The following is a 19516-nucleotide window of genomic DNA, read 5'->3' on the forward strand; positions in this document are numbered from 1 at the left end:
ATGGTGATTATTTCCACGGGTCCAGCTATCTACCAGTTCAGTGACAAGATCAGAGAGAACAGATGGAGGTGCAAACATTCTTTACGTAGACAATAGGTGCAGGAGTAGGCCATTCGGCCCTTCGAGCCAGCACCGCCATTCAATATGATCATGGCTGATCATCCACAATCAGTACCCCGTGTTTAAGAAGGAACTGCAGATGCTGGAAAATTGAATACACAAAAAAGCTGGAGAAACTCAGCGGGTGCAGCAGCATCTATGGAGCGAAGGAAAAAGGCAACGTTTCGGGCCAAAACCCTTCTTCAGTACCCCGTTCCTGCCTTCTCCCCATATCCCTTCATTGCACTAGCCCTAAGAGCTCTATCTAACTCCCTTTTGAATGCATCCACTGCCTTCGGTGGCAGAGAGTTCCACAGATTCACAACTCTCTGTGTGAAATAGTTTTTCCTTGTCTCAGTTCTAAATGGCCTACCCCTTATTCGTAAACTGTGGCCCCTGGTTCTGGACTCCCCCAACATCGGGGAACAGAGAGATACAGCGCGGGAACAGGCCCTTCGGCCCACCGAGCCGGCACTGACCAGTGGTCTCCGCACAACTAATCCTACACACACTAGGGACATATAACAATTGCACCAAGCCAATCAACCTACAAACCTGCACGTATTTGAAGTGCGGGAGGAAACCGAAGATCTCGGAGAAAACCGACGCAGGTCACGGGGAGAAGGTACAAACCTGCAGTCGGGATCGAACCCGGGACTCTGGCGCTGTAAGCACTACGGCGGCAACTCTATCGTTGCGCCCTTTGTCAATTCCAGCCGTTACCTTTATTTGGAATTTAGTTCCAATGACTTTAGATGAAGTTAACATGTGGACGGGAGGGGGGGAGTCAACCCTGCAGCTGATGCATCTACATCCATCCCCCATCAGTAAATCAAGGACAATTCCTCCACACAATCTCTAATTCAAACATTTCATTCAATCATTTTGCAGCAACTTTGTACAATTGTCGCTGTGAATATACAATATTGATAGGGGAACATTCTTCTGCCCTTGCCTTTGGACATAGGTGTACGGTGAACAGGGGAAAGATTTAAGGTAGATAAAAATGCTGGAGAAACTCAGCGGGTGAGGCAGCATCTATGGAGCGAAGGAATAGGTGACATTTCGGGTTGAGACCCTTCTTCAGACTGATGAGGGAGTGGCGGGAAGAAGAAAGGAAGAGGCAGAGACAGTGGGCTGTGGGAGAGCTTGGAAGGGGAGGGGAAAGAGGGAGAAAGCAAGGACTACCTGAAATTGAAGAAGTCAATGTTCATACCTGCTGGGGTGTAAACTGCCCAAGCGAAATATGAGGTGCTGCTCCTCCAATTTACGGTGGGACTCACTATGGCCGTGGAGGAGGCCCAGGACAGAAAGGTGGGATTCTGAATGGGAGGGGGGGTTGAAGTGCTGAGCCCTGGGGAGAAATCAAACGTGGCTGGGGTAACGGATCTGGGTTAAGATTTGGAGGGAAGGGGGAATCACAGAAGGAGGGGGGGTGCAGTGAGAGAGGAGGTTGTTAAACTGACTTCGGAGAGAGGAGGAGAACCTCTTCAAAGTAGGCATACCTTGAGGAGATTTTGCAGTGGAGCAGACGAAATGTTTAAGAAGGAACTGCAGATGCTGGAAAAATCGAAGGTAGATAAAAATGCTGGAGAAACTCAGTGGGACAGGCAGCATCTATGGAGCGAAAGAATGGGTGACGTTTCGGGTCGAGACCCGTCTACAGACTGAGAGTTTACATCTGTCTACAGGCCCCTCCAAAAGCTGCAGAATTTTAATTCCTGCACACACCCCTGTACAAGCCCATTTCCTTGTCCAGACTTTAGTATCCAAAATCTAGATTGTACAATTCAGTACAATTCTACTAAGATGCTGCAAAATTATCTCATAAGATGTTGGATTCAAGATTGTGTGGAGGAATTTAGTTTTTAATTTCGTTTTAGAGATACAGCTTTAGTTTGAGTGAAAACAGGCCCTTCAGCCCACAGAGTCGATGCCGACCTGCGATCCCCGCACATTAACACTATGTACACACATTAGGGACAATCTACATTGATACTAAGCCAATTCATCTACAAAACCTGTACGTCTTTAGAGTGTTGGATGGAAACTGGAATTTCCCGGAGAAAACCCACGCAGGTCACGGGGAGAACGTGCAAACTTCGTACAGAAACATCTGTTCTTCTGGTAGCGTATAATATCGGGGGCTTTCCTCACATCACAGACATCGGGGGATATCACCAAGGAAGGAGCCTCTTTATACACAGATGAGGATTTCCCCAATAGGATGTTTCTGTGAAATACATTTTTCTCCAAACCAAATTTCTTTCTTCATATGTTTTCCATTAGATTATTATCAAGCATTTTATTAATTTAAGTTTAAGGTCAGGGGGGAAAGATTTAATAGGAACCTGTAACGTTTTTCACACACAGGGTGGTGGGTGTATGGAACAAGGATGTAGTTGAGGTTGGGACTATCCCAACATTTAAGGAACAGTTAGACAGGATAGGTTTAGAGGGATATCGGTCAAATGCAGGCAGGTGAGACTATTGTAAATGGGGCATGTTGGTCGGCGTGGGCAAGTTGGGCCGAAGGGCTTGTTTCTAAGGTGTATGACTTTGCTGTAATTTGAAATTTGTAATATTTCCCCCAGTGGGATTAACTAATGCGAATTGGTGATCAATGGTCAACATGAACCTGATGGGCCGAACGGCCTCTTTCCATGCTGTATCTTTCAATCAAGTCAGTTCAGCAACGTGCCTTTAACCACATAAATCATTCTCCTCTGAGCAACTCAAAGAGTTGAATTATGATATCCCAAAAGAATGTGAGATTTGGTGAATAATGTTGAGCTCAATGCATTGAAGCCTCCGATGTTATTTTCTTGAGACCAAGACAACAACATCATTATCCTTAGAAAACATCCGTCTATACCCAAAGCTGAAGGAAGAGCTCTAATCTTCAATGCATTATTGACCATTGCAGTACGATCAATATGCAACTCACGACATTATCTGCTTTGCAAGTAGTAACTTCATAAGACTAAATCCGTTCAGGGAATTATTAATAATTAAAGCCACTTTGGACTTCCTGGTTTGTTTTTGCCGCTAATGAACAGCTATTTATTCTGCGCAATGCTTCATGCTTCCTTTATTGACTTGCACAATCTTACTAAAGTCTTTTAGTTTAGTTTAGTTTAGAGTTTAGATACAGCGCGGAAACAGGCCCTTTGGCCAACCGAGTCTGCGCCGACCAGTGATCGCCCCGTACACTGACACTATCCTACACACAAGGGACAATTTACAATTTTGCCAAGTCAGTTAGTCGACAAATATGTATGCCTTGGGAGTGTGGGAGGAAACCGAAACACAAGGAAAAACCAAAGCAGTCACGGGGAGAACATACTAACTCTGTACAGACATCACGGATTCCAAGTGCGGTCTCTCAATTTTGCCTGGATTAAAGTGGGCATCAGTTGCTGGAGAATCAGTGGTGGACCTGTACATGCTTACAATCAATCCGTCCACACTGCACAGATCAAGGATAAAGGGTGAAGGTTTCAGTGCAAGATATAGACAATAGATGCAGGAGCAGGCCATTCGGCCCTTCAAGCCAGCACCATCCATTTTGGCTGATCATCCCCAATCAGTACCCCGTTCCTGCCTTCTCCCCATATCCCCTGACTCCGCTATTTTTAAGAGCCCTATCTAGCTCTCTCTTGAAAGCATCCAGAGAACTTGCCTCCACCGCCCTCTGAGGCAGAGAATTCCACAGACTCACCACTCTCTGTGAGAAAAAGTGTTTCATCGTCTCCGTTCTAAATGGTTTACTCCTTATTCTTAAACTGTGGCCCCTGGTTCTGGACTCCCCCAACATCGTGAACATGTTTCCTGCCTCTAGCGTGTCCAAACCCTTAATAAATCTTATACGTTTCAATGAGAACTCCTCTCATCCTTCTAAACTCCAGAGTGCACAAGCCCAGCTGCTCCATTCTCTCAGCATATGACAGTCCCGCCATCCCGGGAATTAACCTTGTAAACCTACGCTGCACTCCCTCAATAGCAAGAATGTCCTTCCTCAAATTAGACTGAAGGCTGATTAAAGATAAGTTCCAATGTCTCCAATGAGGTAGATGTAAGGTCAGGACTGCTCTCTAGCTGCGGAGAGAATGGTTAAGGTTCCTGATGTGCAGGAAGGAACTGCAGATGCTGGTTTAAGCTGGAGATAGACGCAAAAAGCTGGAGCAACTCAGCGGGACAGGCAGCATCTCTGGAGAGAAGGAATGGGTGACGTTTCGGGTCGAGGCCCTCGACCCGAAACGTCACCCATTCCTTCTCTCCAGAGACGCTGCCTGTCCCGCTGAGTTGCTCCAGCTTTTTGTGTCTGTTTCAGGTTCCTGATCACACCCTCAACACAAACCAACTCACCAATTACTTGCCGCCTGCACAGCCCGTTGTTACACAACACACTCTTCAGGAGAATGAAAGCAAATAAACTTACTAGAAACTTAGTTTAAATCTTCACTGTGTCATGATTTTTTTCACCCATATTTTCTTGAGAAGCAGGCATTGCATCTCAAAAGTCACCTGTCCATGTTCTCCAGAGATGCTGACATGCCTGACCTGCTGAGTTACTCCGGCTACTTTGTGTCTGTTATTCAACTCAGTACTTGGGGTCGGTCCAGTGGTATGATAGCTTCATGGTGGAGCAGCGGTAGAGTTGCTGCCTCACAGCCCCAGTGACCCGGGTTCGATCCTGACTACGGGTGCTGTCTGTACCGAGCTTGTACGTTCTCCCCGTGACCCACGTGGGTTTTCTCCGGGTTTGCCGGTTTCCTCCCACACTCCAAATACATACAGGCTTGTAGGTCAAATGGCTTCAGTAGAACAAAATTGTAAATTGTCCCTAGTGTGCAAGGGCCTGTCCCACTTGGCGATTTTTTTTCGGCGACTGTCGGCATCATTGACTGATGTATCAGGTCACCTAAAAAGTCAAGGCGTGACGCGGGCGTGACGCGGCATGACGACGTATTGACGAGCGGGGTCACCTCAAGTGTCGCAACATTATTTTTGTCGCCGATGGATTTTGAAATGATCAAAATCTTTCAGCGACCCTGATACGTCAGTGAATGACGATGGCAGTCGCCGAAAAAAATCGCCAAGTGGGACAAGCCGTTTATACTTGGCTCCAGGCTAGGTCTCATGACCTTCCGCTGATAGATTGGATCCCTTTAAACTTGGAGATACTTGGAGCGCGGAGACAGGACCTTAGGCCCACCGAAGACAGACACAAAACGCTGGAGTAACTCAGCGGGACAGGCAGCGTCTCTGGAGAGAGGGAATGGGTGACGTTTCGGGTCGAGACCCTTCCTCAGGCTCACAGGGTCCACACCTACCTTCGATCCCCCATTCACACACGTCCTGTGCTATCCCACCTTCTCATCCACTCCCTGCACACTGGAGGCAATTTGCAGAGGCTAATTAACCTACAAACAGCCACAGGGAGACCATGTAGACTCTGTACATCTTTGGAGTGTGGGAAGAAACCATGGACCCGAAACGTCACCTATTCCTTCACTTCACAGATGCCTCACCCGCTGAGTTTCTCCAGCATTTTTTCAGTCTACCTTCGGTTTTTCTAGCATCTGCCGTTCCTTCTTAAAGAAAACAAGTAACTAAGTGGGGACAGGCAGCATCTCAGGAGAGAAGGAATGGATGATGTTTCGGGTCGAGGCCCTTCTTCAGACCCGATCCGACCCGAAACATCACCCATTCCTTTGATCCAGAGATGCTGCCTTACCCCACTGAGTTTCTTCATCATTTTGTGTCTATCATTGGTGTAAACCAGCATCTGTAGTTCCTTCCTACACAAGTTAAAAGAAAGGTTAGTAAGGGGTGTATGCTATTTGGTCACTCTAATGACCAATAGACAATAGGTGCAGGAGTAGGCCATTCTGCCCTTCGAGCCAGCACCACCATTCACTGTGATCATGGCTGATCATCCCCAATCAGTACCCCTTTCCTGCCTTCTCCCCATATCCCCTGGCTCCACTATCTTTAAGGGCCTCTTATCTAGCTCTCTCTTGAAAGTATCCAGAGAACCGGCCTCCACCGCCCTCTGAGGCAGAGAATTCCACAGACTCACAACTCTGTGTGAAAAAGTGTTTCCTCATCTCCGTTCTAAATGGCTTACCTGGCCCCTGGTTCTGGACTCCCCCAACATCGGGAACATGTTTCCTGCTTCTAGTGTGTCCAATGTTTGAGTTTGCCCATTTTGTTGTGAATACCATTATTCGGCCTTCTGGAGAGAGCCCGAGCGGTCCTGAACATCGGGCCGCCCGTAGCAGCAACTGCGGAGGGCTTGGGGAGACCCTGACCACGGGGAATAGAGGAGGAAGAGACTGACTTTGGTGCCTTCCCACACAGTGGGGAACTTTGATTCTGCTGTGTGGGGATGTTTTATGTCAACTCTATAGTGTGTTGTGTCCTGTTGATTTTTAATGTATGGCTGTATGGAAATTCATTTCACTGTGCCATTAGGCACACGTGACAATTAAAACTATCTTGTATCTTGTATCTTGTAGAGCAGCGGTAGAATTGATGTATTTTATTTATAGGCTCGTGTCCAAACCCTTTATGATCTTATGTGTTTCAATAAGATCCCCTCTCATCCTTCTAAACTCCAGAGTATACAGGCCCATGGCCAGGCAGCACACAGACTGCTTGCTGCATCACGTTGGGTGGAATGAGTGAGGCGTAATCGCACATCGCCATCTCTGCAAGCGTTTACCAGCGCTATTATATTCAAGCTCAACAAATCCTCGGGAGGAGATTGCTAACTCTTTGCGGACGATTAGCTTGCAATGCGAGTAATGGGGGCAGCAGGAACAACGCCAGAATGGGGCCACATGAGGGAGGAGAAATGTTATGCAGCTTCAGGATAAAAGTCTCTCGAACGGACTTCCTTCCCCAAGAGATGCAAAATATCACCACATTTTCAAAAAATTGACTTTACTTTCTCAGTAATTGCGCCGTTAATTTTAGTTTAGTTTAGTTTAAAGACACAGAGCAGAAACGGGTTGTGGGGCCGAATGGCCTGTTCCTGTGCTGTACTGTTCTATGTTCCAAAGGCATACAGGTTTGTAAGTTCATTGATATAATAGTAAATATTGTCCCCAGTGTGTGTAGGATGGTGCAAGTGTGCAGGGATCGCTGGTCGGCATGGACTCGGTGGGCCGAAGGGCCTGTTTCCGCGCTGTATCTCTAAACTAAACTAAACTATGTCCTATGTTCTGGTTTGTGTCGACATAAAATGCATGTTAACCTCGCAGTATGACAGGCAATGTTTATATCGTGAAGATATAGCCGACCACTGCAGTTCCTCCGATTTGTTGAGCAGACTTTTTTGAAACCCACAAGAGTTGATAAAAGTACACTGCACTTTGGCAAGGCAGCCTTCTTTCGAGGAAATGCAAGGATTTCTGCTGAGATCAAAGCGGGCAGCGAGGCCAAGAATGTCAACAGACGGAATGCTACAGCACAATATGTACTGGGCTGCAGATAACTTTGCATGTGCCCTTTCACAGATTCAAATTCCCAGTATTTGCTCATTAGTATTGGAGAATGTGTAGCCAGGTTAATAATGAACAAGCTGGAAAGCTGCTCAGAAATGCGCAAGCAATTTTAGGATTTACCTTTGACACTCATTAGAGTATTAAGATAAAGTTTGCTCACATACGCTAATGCATTCTGTTGGTTTCATGTGCTGTCGAGTAATGTATAAATACAAGTGGCAAAAACTGTGAAATATTTAAAGGGCTAGATCTTGCTAATACCATCACCCCTGACTTACTAGATAAACACACGCGCGCACACTCACACACACGCAAGCACAATGCACGTGTGCACACACTACACTCACACAACACACGCACGTCCATAAACACAAGGCACATGCGCTCACACACAAGCACATACAAACTGTGTTCTCACCCCCTTTTGCACACCCATTTCTTCCACCCCCTCCACCCCCACCAACCAATGTCCTTCCTCCGGCTTCACATTTCACTCCTCCTCTCTCAATATCCGAGACCATTTTGTCTCCTTGTCATCCTGACCTGAAACATCGCCCGTCCATTCCCTTCCACAGATGCTGCCTGACCCACCGCGGACCTCCAGCACTCTGTGTTTTCCTCAAGACTCCAGCACCTGCAGTTCCTTGCATCTCCCAGCAATAACACTTGTCGCTTCATCAAAAACAACAAAAATATCTGGCGGATTGTTATCCAAAATAACGACAAAAAAATCCTTTCAGAATGAATTTACCAGTGGTATATCACACTGTGATAGAGAGCAAATAACATGCTATCGACCATCAACCATCAACCATCAACCATAGTTGTGCTATTCATCAAGATGAAGAAATAATAAAGTCTGGGTGATATCATGAGAACCTCTTGGCTCGGAAAACCTATCGCAAATTTATTCGAAAGTCAACAACAGACAACAATGAAATATTCCATAAATTTAGCACGCAGATATGGAATAGTTTGTGCACTTGTATTTTCAGAGTCTTTGGACGTTAGAGATACAGTGTGGAAACACTTTGGCCCACCGAGTCCACACCAACCAGCGATTACTCCTGCACACTAACACTATCCTACACACTAGGGACAATTTACACTTTTTTTTTTAACCAAAGCCAATTAACCTACAAACCTGTACGTCTTTGGAGTGTGGGAGGAAACCGGAGCACCCGGAGAAAACCCACAAGGTCACATGGAGAAAGTACAAACTCCATACAGACAGCACCCATAGTCAGGATTGAACCCGGGTCTCTGGTGCTGTGAGGCAGCGACTCTACCGCTGCGCCACCGTGCAGCCCCTCAACCTAATAATTTAATTGTTATCGCCTCTGATTCATTGCAAAACATGATACATTTTCAAAAGTATGACAATTGGAGCAATAATTCATCTTTCCAATTTAGTTTAGTTTAGAGATACAGGAAACAGGCCCTTCGGCCCATCGAGTTCGCACCGACCAGCAATACCCACACATCAACACTATGCTACACACACTAGGGAAATTTACATTTATACCAAGCCAATTTACCTACAAACCTGCACGTCTTTGGACCTGAATCTTCTTTAAACCTTCAGCACAAATCAGATTTTGTTTGTTTTCAGCATCGTATTTCAATTTCTTGTTATTCTTCATCAAATTGATTGGGGACGATCAGCCACGATCACAATGAATGGCGGTGCTGGCACGAAGGGCTGAACAGACTCCTCCTGCACCTATTTTCTATGTTTCTAATCCCTCCACTTGCACAAGGAATCAGACTCAATTAGATCACGATATCCTCACCCTTTCAAGTGTTGGGTATTTAAATGAAAGATACTATCTCGATCCACCACTGTTAAAGAACTACAACTTGGTCTAAGGTAGCATTTGCCAAAGTCAGAATATAATCACTTGCTTACCTATTTCTGATGGCTGTCCTCTGCTGTTTTTGTCTTCTTCTCTTCTCTTGTGTGCTTTTTGCTCTTTCTTTTCCATTTCTCCTTCTTTAATAGTAGTTTTTTTGCACCCCTTTGGTTACTGCCATTAAACAAGTCCACAAACAGACCCATGTTCATCCGCGCCATCCTTCACATTCCGGGTGCTTGGGTAAACATTCATCAGATATCTGGAATTGCCGTCCATAACTATCTAAGCCTTCGGTGGTTTGAATGGGAAAGCTAACATCAGTACTCAGATCCTTATTGGAAAGTGCATGCAGGGAGGAACTGCAGATGCTGGTTTATGCCGAAGATAGACACAAAATGCTGGAGTAACTCAGCGGGACGGGCAGCATCTCTGGATGGAAGGAATGGGTGACGTTTTGGGTCGAGACCTTTCTTCAGACACCTTCTTCAGCCTGAAGAAAGGTCTCGACCTGAGACGTCACCAATTCCTTCTCTCCATTGGTGCTGCCTGCCCCGCTGAGTTACTCCAGCCATTTGTGGTCCATCTTATCAGAAAGTGGTTTGTCTTGAATAAAGAAAAGCTCAAGCTATAATTTTGGTTTCTTAGCAAATGGTTAAGAAATTAGTTTGTTTTTCTGACCAAACAGCGAAAAATGGAGGGGAGCAAATTCAGGAATGATTTCCCAGTTCGATGGTATTTCTCTGGACTCTTTCCCTAACCCCAAGGCCACGACTTGTCCATGTACTCTGCTGTAGAAGGCAAAGGGCTGATATTTCCTACTTCCACTTTTTTGATATTACAACTTGGGAGATTCAGCAAGGAAACAAGCCCTTCAACCCACCGAGTCCGCGCTGGCCAGCAATCACCCCGTACATTAGCACTACCCTACACACTAGAGACCATTTACAATTTTTGGGGGTCTTTTCGGGTGGTGGAGGTCCTTCTTTCCGGGTTAAAGGAGGTGCCAACCACCAATTGCCAGAAAATCGGCCAATTAGCCAAAGTTTCAGCATGTTTTAACATAGAGTAATCAGTGTTTCAGTTTTGTTTATTGTCACGTGTGCCGAGGTACAGTGAAAAGCTTTTGTTGCGTGCTAACCAGTCAGCGGAAACGGTCGCGGTGGCGCAGCGGTAGAGTTGCTGCCTCACAGCGAATGCAGCGCCGGAACCCGGGTTCGATCCCGACTACGGGTGCTGTCTGTACGGAGTTTGTACGTTTTCCCCGTGACCTGCATGGGTTGTCTGCTAGATCTCTGGTTTCCTCCCACACTCCAAAGACCTACTGGTTTGTAGGTTATTTGACTTGGTAAATGTACAAAGTGTCCCTAATGGGTGTAGGGCAGTGTTAATGTGCGGGGATCGCTGGTCGGCGCAGACCCGGTGGGCCGAAGGGCATGTTTCCGCGCTGTATCTCTAAACTAAACTAAAGACAATACATGATTACAATCGTGCCATTTACAGTGTATAGATAGATACATGATAAGGGAATAACGTTCAATAGAGACTTAAGAGTGTGGAGCGATTGTACCATGTGCTTGGGGAGCTGCTTCTGAGGCTAGCGGGCAAACAGTCGTCAGGGCTGGGCGCCATCTTGGAATTTGTTGAATGCTAAACACTGCAGAGGGTTGATTGAATTATAAAATGTATTCACTGTGAATACTGTAAATATCTATTTAGGTTTGATTTAAAGAAATTATTTTTGCAACTCGCAACTGGGAAAGACGGGTTACCATGGCAACAAAATATTCACACCAGCAATGCAAACAAAGACCTTGTTTGTTATGGTGGGTTCAGTTTAAAATATTGACAGACCATTGAACTGTGTCACTGCGCTAGTATGTGGCGTCAAATTTTAAACGCAATAAATGCATGTTGAAATGGCTTCATTGTAAAATTACAAAGAGACACCAAATTCATTCACAAAGTTAATGTTAATGCAACTAAAACTACAACCTCATGACGCAGAATCTTTCACTAATAACATCACAGAAAGTAGCCATTCACGTCATGAGTTCATACCATCTCCTGGGTCAGGATACAGGTACAGGATACTGAGTTGGATGATCAGCCGTGATCAGATCGAATGGCGGTGCAGGCTCGAAGGGCCGAATGGCCTACTCCTGCACCTATTTTCTGTGTTTCTATGTCAGCAATCACATTAGGGCGACACGGTGGTGACACGCGGTAGAGTTGCTGCCTCACAGTGCCAGAGACCCAGGTTCGATCCTGACAACGGGTGCTGTCTGTATGGAGTTTGTACGTTTTCCCCGTGACTGCATGGGTTTCCTCCTGATTCCCCCCACATGCCAAAGACGTGCAGGTTTGTGGAGGGTCTATTTCTGTGCTGTATCTCTCAATTAAACTAAACTAATCCCATCCCCTCTCCATTTAATTCTCTCTCACAACCCCACCAGTTTGATTCTTTTTGCCTTTAATCTACATTACAATTTACAGTACCCGATTAGCCCACAATCCATGGGGTATGGAAGGACACTGGAGGAAACCCACATGGTCACACAAGGAGCTTGCAAACTCCACACAGACAGCACCTGATCAAGTCCAGATCCCCGGAGGCATGAGGCAGCAGTACTACCTGTCCACTGGTTCTCCCCAACTCTGGGCAAGAGACTCTGTGCGTCTACCCGATCTATTCCTCTCACGATTTTATACACCTCTATAAGATCACCCCTCATCCTCCTGCGCTCCAAGGAGTAGAGTCCTTGCCTGGTCGACCTCTCCCGATAGCTCAGATCCAGGCAACATCCTCGTAAACCTTCTCTGCACCCTTTCCAGCTTGACAACATCAAAGTAGGATTACGTTTTTCTGAAGCAATTATAAAATGCTTAATATCACATTTGATTGAGTTAGACATGATAAAATAGAGAATCACCCTTCAGAATTCAGATAAACTTTGATTATTATCCCAGCTGATTGCAATAATATTGATTGAATTGATTGAAAGACCCAACACAAGAACAGGCCCTTCAGCCCACAGAGTCCACGCCGGCCATCGATCATCCATCCACTCTAGGCCTAAGTTTATCCCACTTTCTCATCCACTTTCCCTCCGCACTCTGGGGCCCATTGACCCCACAAACCCTTTGGGATGTGGGAGGAAACCGGAGCACCCGGAGGAAACCCACGCGGTCACGGGGAAAACGTGCAAACTCCACACACAGACAGCACATGAGGTCAGGATCGAACCAGGGACTCTGGCGCTGTGAGGCAGCAGCACTACCAGCTGTTCCGTTATGTAAAAGCCATGTCCTCGATAGGTCAAAGTTTTTGTAATGTGAATATGTTCAGTGAATCCATTATTTAAATTTATTCCCCTCAATAAAGCAATTGAGGATTCCATTAAATGTGTTTTCAGAAGGAATTACTTGACAATAATCCAGACAGGTTTTGATCGTTATATAGGCGTAAAAAAAAGAAAGTATATTTTTCTGAGGTTACAAATCTTTATTTGTGTTTGGGGTGTAGACTTTTTCTCCTTAATTAGTTTAATTTTGAAACTTGAATGGAAAAGCTCGATTAAAGTAGCAAATGTGCGACACAAAGATAATGAACAAAATTCACTGAAAATTAGCACCATCATTCTAGTTGTGCAGTGGCTAAAATCGTTCAGCTCTGAATCAGATTTTGTTAAATTATGTTGTATCTCCAGAAATGGAAGATAGACACAGAATGCTGGAGTAACTCAGCGGGACAGGCAGCTACTCTGGGGAGAAGGAATGGGCTACGTTTCAGGTCGAGACCCTTCTTCACTGAGAGTCTGGGGAGAGGGAGACACAGAGATATGGAAGGGTGGGGTGTGAAAACAAGAGATCAAAGGGGACAAAGTTCACGGAAAATGTAGAGTAAATCATTGTTAGCTGGGAGAAGGTGACAACGAGGCATACAGAGATAAAATATAATCAGGAGGACAGTGAAACTAGTCGGGGAACTTGGATGGGGGAGGGATGGAGGGAGAGAGGGAAAGCAAGGGTTATTTGAAGTTAGGGAACATCAATTCACCCAAGCGAAATACGAGGTGCTGTTCCTCCAATTTGTGCTGGGCCTCTCTCTCGGACAGTGGAGGAGGCCCAGGACAGAAAGGTCGGTGTGGGAACGGGAGGGGGAGTTAAAGTGTTTAGCAACCGGCAGATCGCGTAGGTTTAGGGGGGACTGAGCGGAGGTGTTCAGCGAATGTGAAACTTTCCCACTTACAATTAAACTTACACTGCAAAAACAGCTCAAAAACATCGTTTAATATTTAGGTTTAATGTAAACCTGTCAACTGTACAGAACTCTTTTGTACACATCATTAAAGCAAATATATAGAAGATACATTTCTATTGACGTTGGCAATTTAGCACCAGGATTGTCGAAGAACAAAAAACATAATTAAACATTTCGTCCGCTCTTGAATATGCCACGATCATAAACTTTACTCTGCACCTTAAAATATTTACACATTTAAAATGGGAGCAAAATACTTCATTAATAAATTAAGCTCTTTAGCAATATGTACATTATTTTTTTTAATATAAATGCTTAAATTGCCAGGGTATCTAATGTATAAGATCAGTTAACCAGAAAAATACTGTTGATAATACTGTTAACCCAAAACTGTATAAACTGCTTATAGAAATTTTGTAAAAAAATCTAGAAATATGATTAAAGGTAGTTTTGAACTATAAATGTCATTGAATAGGAGAATATTGTGTAGGAGAGAATCAAAATGATTTCAAATAAAATACTGAAAATATCACTGCAAGCCAACACTATCTTGCTTGTAAATATGTAGTGAAATTGCGTCTTAGTACAGAGTAAGTTTATCCTTTCTCACTTCTGTATACTGTTTGCTTGAGTACATTTTTTTTACAGCGAAGGGTGTGTTCATCGGCAAGTCCGATTCATGAAATTATCCCCCAAGTGGTTTGTTACAAATTTAACGTCTTACATTAATAAGCATTTCCATTCCATTAGTTGTTAACAAGGGTATCTGATTTTTGGTTTGTTTAGTTTAGAGATACAGCGCGGAAACAGGCCCTTCGGCCCACCGTGTCCGCGCCGACCAGCGATCCCCACACTCTTATCCTACACACACCAGGGACAATTTACAATGACACCAAGACAATTAATCTACAAGCCTGTACGTCTTTGTGGGAGGAGACCGAAGATCTCGGAGAAAACCCCACGTGGGTCACGGGGAGAACGTACAAACTCCGCACAGACAGCACCCGTGGTCGGGATGGAACCCTGTGCTGCAAGCGCTGTAAGGCAGCAACTCTACCGCTGCGCCGCCGTGCCGTCCTGGAGGATGGAGGCAGATGGAGGAGGCAAGGCAGTTAGGAGTTTGATTAGCATCCAACCAACTCCAGTTTACTGAGGTCACTGGTTAATGTTCATGAGCGGATGGGGAGGTAAAATGAAATCTCACCTTGCCCAAAAAATAACCAAGGATCACCTTTTCCACGACAGTAATGTACATGGACGTCCTGTATCTATGGTTGTTCCATATTTACCCGTGTTTGGATATGTTCTCTTGATACTCCTTATGTGCAATGTGCAAAATGGCATTTTGCTTCAAACTGATTTCTAATGAGCCAGGGCGCACAAGCAGTTTCTAATCGCCAATGTAAAATAAACCAGCCAACTCTGCCTGTCCGTCGACTCCAAATTTCACGTTGCATTGTGTTTGGACCTGAGGTGACCAAAATGAAAAACTGCAGGGACTGGGAAAGTGTTGGAGGAGAGAGCCGAAGATACAAATAAAAAACAGGCCTTAGTAGCCTTGGATCACAACGCAGACACACAATTGCCTAAGCACGTTGTTCAAGAAGGAACTGCAGATGCTGGAAAATCAAAGGAAGACAAAAATGCTGGAGAAACTCAGTGGGTGCGGCAGCATCTATGGAACGAAGGAAATAGGCAACGTTTCAGGCACAATGACTGAAGAAGGGTTTCGGCCCGAAACGTTGCCTATTGCCTTCGCTTGATTGCCTAAGCACGATGACTTACCTGTGGTACACAATCTTATCTGACCCTAAGTGACATGAATCAGTACCATTTTGACTGCTGCAGTAACTTATCTGCCAAGCAGGCCTGGGATTTTAAATGTAAACACATTGATGAGCAATGCACATATTATGTTCTCACAAAATAAACGTTAAAATATGGAGGACAAACCGTACCCAAGTACTGGATCGGAAAAATTCCCTTCTTAACATAACTGTTTATAAGTTTCTGAGGTGATTAGTTGGTGTTCAAGTAGAGATTGATTAAATCTATTGACCCTTTCTTGCATGTCTTGTCCTTGATATGAAACTGGATGGAGGTTGATAGCAGAAAGTTACCTGATATGTTATGTGACAGTTCAAAACATTAACCTGCTTAACTTCTGAACTGACCTATATATTTAGTTTAGAGATAGAGAGCAGAAACAGGCCCTTCGGCCCGGGGAGTCCGCCCCGACCAGCGAACACTATCCTATACACACACACACACACACACGGGACAATTTACACTTATACCAAGCCAATTAACGTACAAACCTGGAGTGTGGGAGGAAACCGGAGATCCTGGAGAAAACCCACGCAGGTGACAGGGAGAACGTACAAACTCCGTACGGATAAGCACCAGGAGTCAGGATGGGACCCGGGTCACTGGCGCTGTGAGGCAGCAACTCTACCGCTGCGCCACCGCGCCGCCTAATACTTCTTGTAGATGTGAAGGTGGGTTCTGTGGACGATATTCATGACAAGTAGCTTGTTCAGATTGTGAAGAAGCATTTTTGATATACCCCAGGGAGGTATCATTTTTCACAGATATATGTACAGTTCTTGAAGTGAGAGGTGGCTGGGAGATGCATAGATGGAAACTTGGGGATGGAATCTAGCTAGCAGAACCCGTTCCTGGTCACCCCTGAAGAGTGGGAACCGGGATAGAGTGGACGTGGAGAGGATGTTTCCACCAGTGGAGAGTCTAGGACTAGAGGGCATAGCCTCAAAATTAAAGGACGTTCCTTTAGGAAGGAGATGAGGAGGAATATCTTTAGTCAGAGGGTGGTGAATCTGTGGAATTCTTTGCCACAGAAGGCTGTGGAGGCCAAGTCAATGGACATTTGTAAGGCGAAGATAGATAAGATTCTTGATTAGTATGGGTGTCAGGGGTTTATGGGGAGAGGGTAGGAGAATGGGGTTAGAAGGGAGAGATAGATCAGCCATGATTGAATGGAAGAACAGACGTAATGGGCCGAATGGCCTAATTCTGCTCCTAGAGGTAATGTACTTCTGAACGTATGAACTGGAGAGGGGTGGTGGAGGGAGTCGGAGAGGGCAGCGGATGCTGGACAAGGGATAGTAGGAAGAACGGACGTGCAGCTGAAGTTGGGCCTGTATAAATGGCGCCAAAACCTGGCGACTCTTGCATGCACACTCAGTGGGCTGTTTCTTTGCATTGTGTGCTGACTGGGTATTGCACTTATGTACGATATTGGCCATAATCTCACTGATCTGCATGCAAGGAAAGAGAATCTAACTGCATGTCGGTACACTTGATAATAGAGAAATCATTGACCATTTGGGCGGTGATATCAGTTGCATTGGAGATTTGAGGCACCATTTTATGTTGAACGGGAATGCTGCAAATCCCACCTGACTTTCATCTCCCTCAGATAGTGGAAAATCAGGAATAAATGGGCAATTTCTGTGTTGTTTGTTGTTTAGAGATCCAGCATGGAAACAGGCCCTGCGGCCCACCGAATCCACGCCGAACAGCAATCTCCCCCACCCCACACATTAACACTATCCTGCACTAGGGACGATTTTTGGCCTTTTATCGCACCGAGCCAATTAACCTACAAACCTGTACGTCTTTGGAGTGTGGGAGGAAACCGAAGTTTCCCGGAGAAAACCTACGCAGGTCACGGGGAGAACGTACAAACTCCGTACAGACAGCACCCGTGGTCAGGATCGAACCCGGGTCTCTGGCGCTGCGATCGCCCTAACCACTGTCTCTGAAGCCAAAGATTGTCCCTGCTGATTGATGACAGCTTTGAGAGGTAAAATGGCCTAAAAGGTACATAATCCAATAACACTGCTCACTGACAGAAGGAACTTAAAGAGCCGACTGAATAGTAAGAACTGAGCGACCTTCAATAGAGAGGCCAACCACAAACAAACTCCCAGCTACGTTTGATACGAGAAGACACTTTTGCACCAATTGAATGTGATTTAAGGTAGATAAATAGCTGTGCACTGTCGATTACTGGCCTTATAGTTAACAGCAGCATGGTTTCGATTCGGAAATAATCAATGTAAACTCACAAAAAAGTGAACATTTACAAAACTATACCCTGGCATTAAGCAGAACTTTTGTATTATATAAACTACTGTATCCATAGACCGATGAAGTAAGTTATATAAATAGAAGGGTTATCGTACCAAGCTCCAGCGGCCACGGTGCCAGGCATCATCTGTGGGACACGCTCGCGTGTGGCACTGTTCGCGATCGGGCGGCTTGTCCAGAATTTCACAGTTCTGATCGTTTAGCCGCCGTCCGTTTGGCAGCTGGCAAATAACGAGCCTTGTTCTCACTCCCCCTCCGCACTCGCGGTTACACTGGAAATGTGACGCCAACAACAGGCTCGTTAGCGGGGTTGGGGGGGGGGGGGGAGGGGTGGAGGGTGGGGTGGGGGGGAAGTGATGACGGCTTGTACTCGCTAGAATTTAGAAGATTGAGGGGGGATCTTATAGAAACTTAGAAAATTCTTAAGGGGTTGGACAGGCTGGATGCAGGAAGATTGTTCCCGATGTTGAGGAAGTCCAGGACAAGGGGTCACAGCTTAAGGATAAGGGGGAAATCCTTTAAAACCGAGATGAGGAAAAACATTTTTCACACAGAGAGTGGTGAATCTCTGGAATTCTCTGCCACAGAAGGTAGTTGAGGCCAGTTCATTGGCTATATTTAAGAGGGAGTAAGATGTGGCCCTTGTAGCTAAAGGGATCAGGGGGTATGGAGAGAAGGCAGGTACAGGATACTGAGTTGGATGATCAGGCATGATCATATTAAATGGCGGTGCAGGCTCGAATGGCCGAATGGCCTACTCATGCACCTATTTTCTATGTTTCTATGTTTCTATGACTTTGCAACAAATGTAAACAAAAATGCTGGAGAAACTCAGCGGGTGAGGCAGCATGCTATGGAGCGAAGGAACAGGTGACGTTTCGGGTCGAGACCCTTCTTCAGACCGATGTGGGGGGGTGGGAAGAAGAAAGGAAGAGGCGGAGACAGTGGGCTGTGGGAAAGCTGGGAAGGGGAGGGGAAGGATGGAACACAAATCAGAGGGAAATTGAAAGATGAACAAACTTGCAGAAACTCCCCTTTAGAAATCCCCCCAAAAATAATAAAACGCCTTTCGGAAATAACAAATTGAAAAGTGACTTCAAGGTTCGCGGGCGGCGTAAAACCGGTGTGCGCAAACTGTGAATAGACATTGTCCGTGGAAACTTAATTCTGTTTTACGGACTGGAGAGAAGAATGTGTCAGGCAACAGTAGTCGATCGGAGAAATCTGATCCTACTGTTAGGGGGAGGTCGGAGGTGAAGAAACAGGTGGTCCAGAAGGGAAAGATGCAGACAAGAAGGAATATTGCCAAGGTGATGAGAAAGACACCGGGAAGACACAGGAGATCCCATTGTTCCACTGGGATCGCCAGGAAATGTGGTAATAAAAACATTACAGAGATGACCAATGTCCGATCGATCTTCATGGCAATCCAGCTGATCTTGCTATTGAGGGAGTGCAGCGTAGGTTTACAAGGTTAATTCCAGGGATGGCGGGGCTGTCATATGCTGAGAGAATGGAGCGGCTGGGCTTGTACACTCTGGAGTTTAGAAGGATGAGAGGAAATCTCATTGAAACATATAAGGATTTGGACACGCTAGAGGCAGGAAACATGTTCCCGATGTTGGGGGAGTCCAGGACCAGGGGCCACAGTTTAAGAATAAGGGGTAAGCCAT

At 45.6% G+C, this 19516-nt stretch overlaps 1 protein-coding gene across 1 annotated transcript in view; it reads right to left on the reverse strand.

The window, feature by feature from the left end:
* The window catches only part of LOC129704497 (A disintegrin and metalloproteinase with thrombospondin motifs 9-like), a 180426-nt gene that overhangs the window by 53002 nt on the left and 107908 nt on the right, over nt 1-19516 (reverse strand). Inside the window, exon 28 of the mRNA XM_055647616.1 lies at nt 17939-18115. Coding sequence (XP_055503591.1) covers nt 17939-18115 — 177 coding nt within the window. The remainder of the gene's footprint in view (nt 1-17938; nt 18116-19516) is intronic.

The sequence above is a fragment of the Leucoraja erinacea genome, chromosome 16 (assembly GCF_028641065.1).
Source record: "Leucoraja erinacea ecotype New England chromosome 16, Leri_hhj_1, whole genome shotgun sequence".
Classification (NCBI taxonomy): Eukaryota; Metazoa; Chordata; class Chondrichthyes; order Rajiformes; family Rajidae; genus Leucoraja; species Leucoraja erinaceus.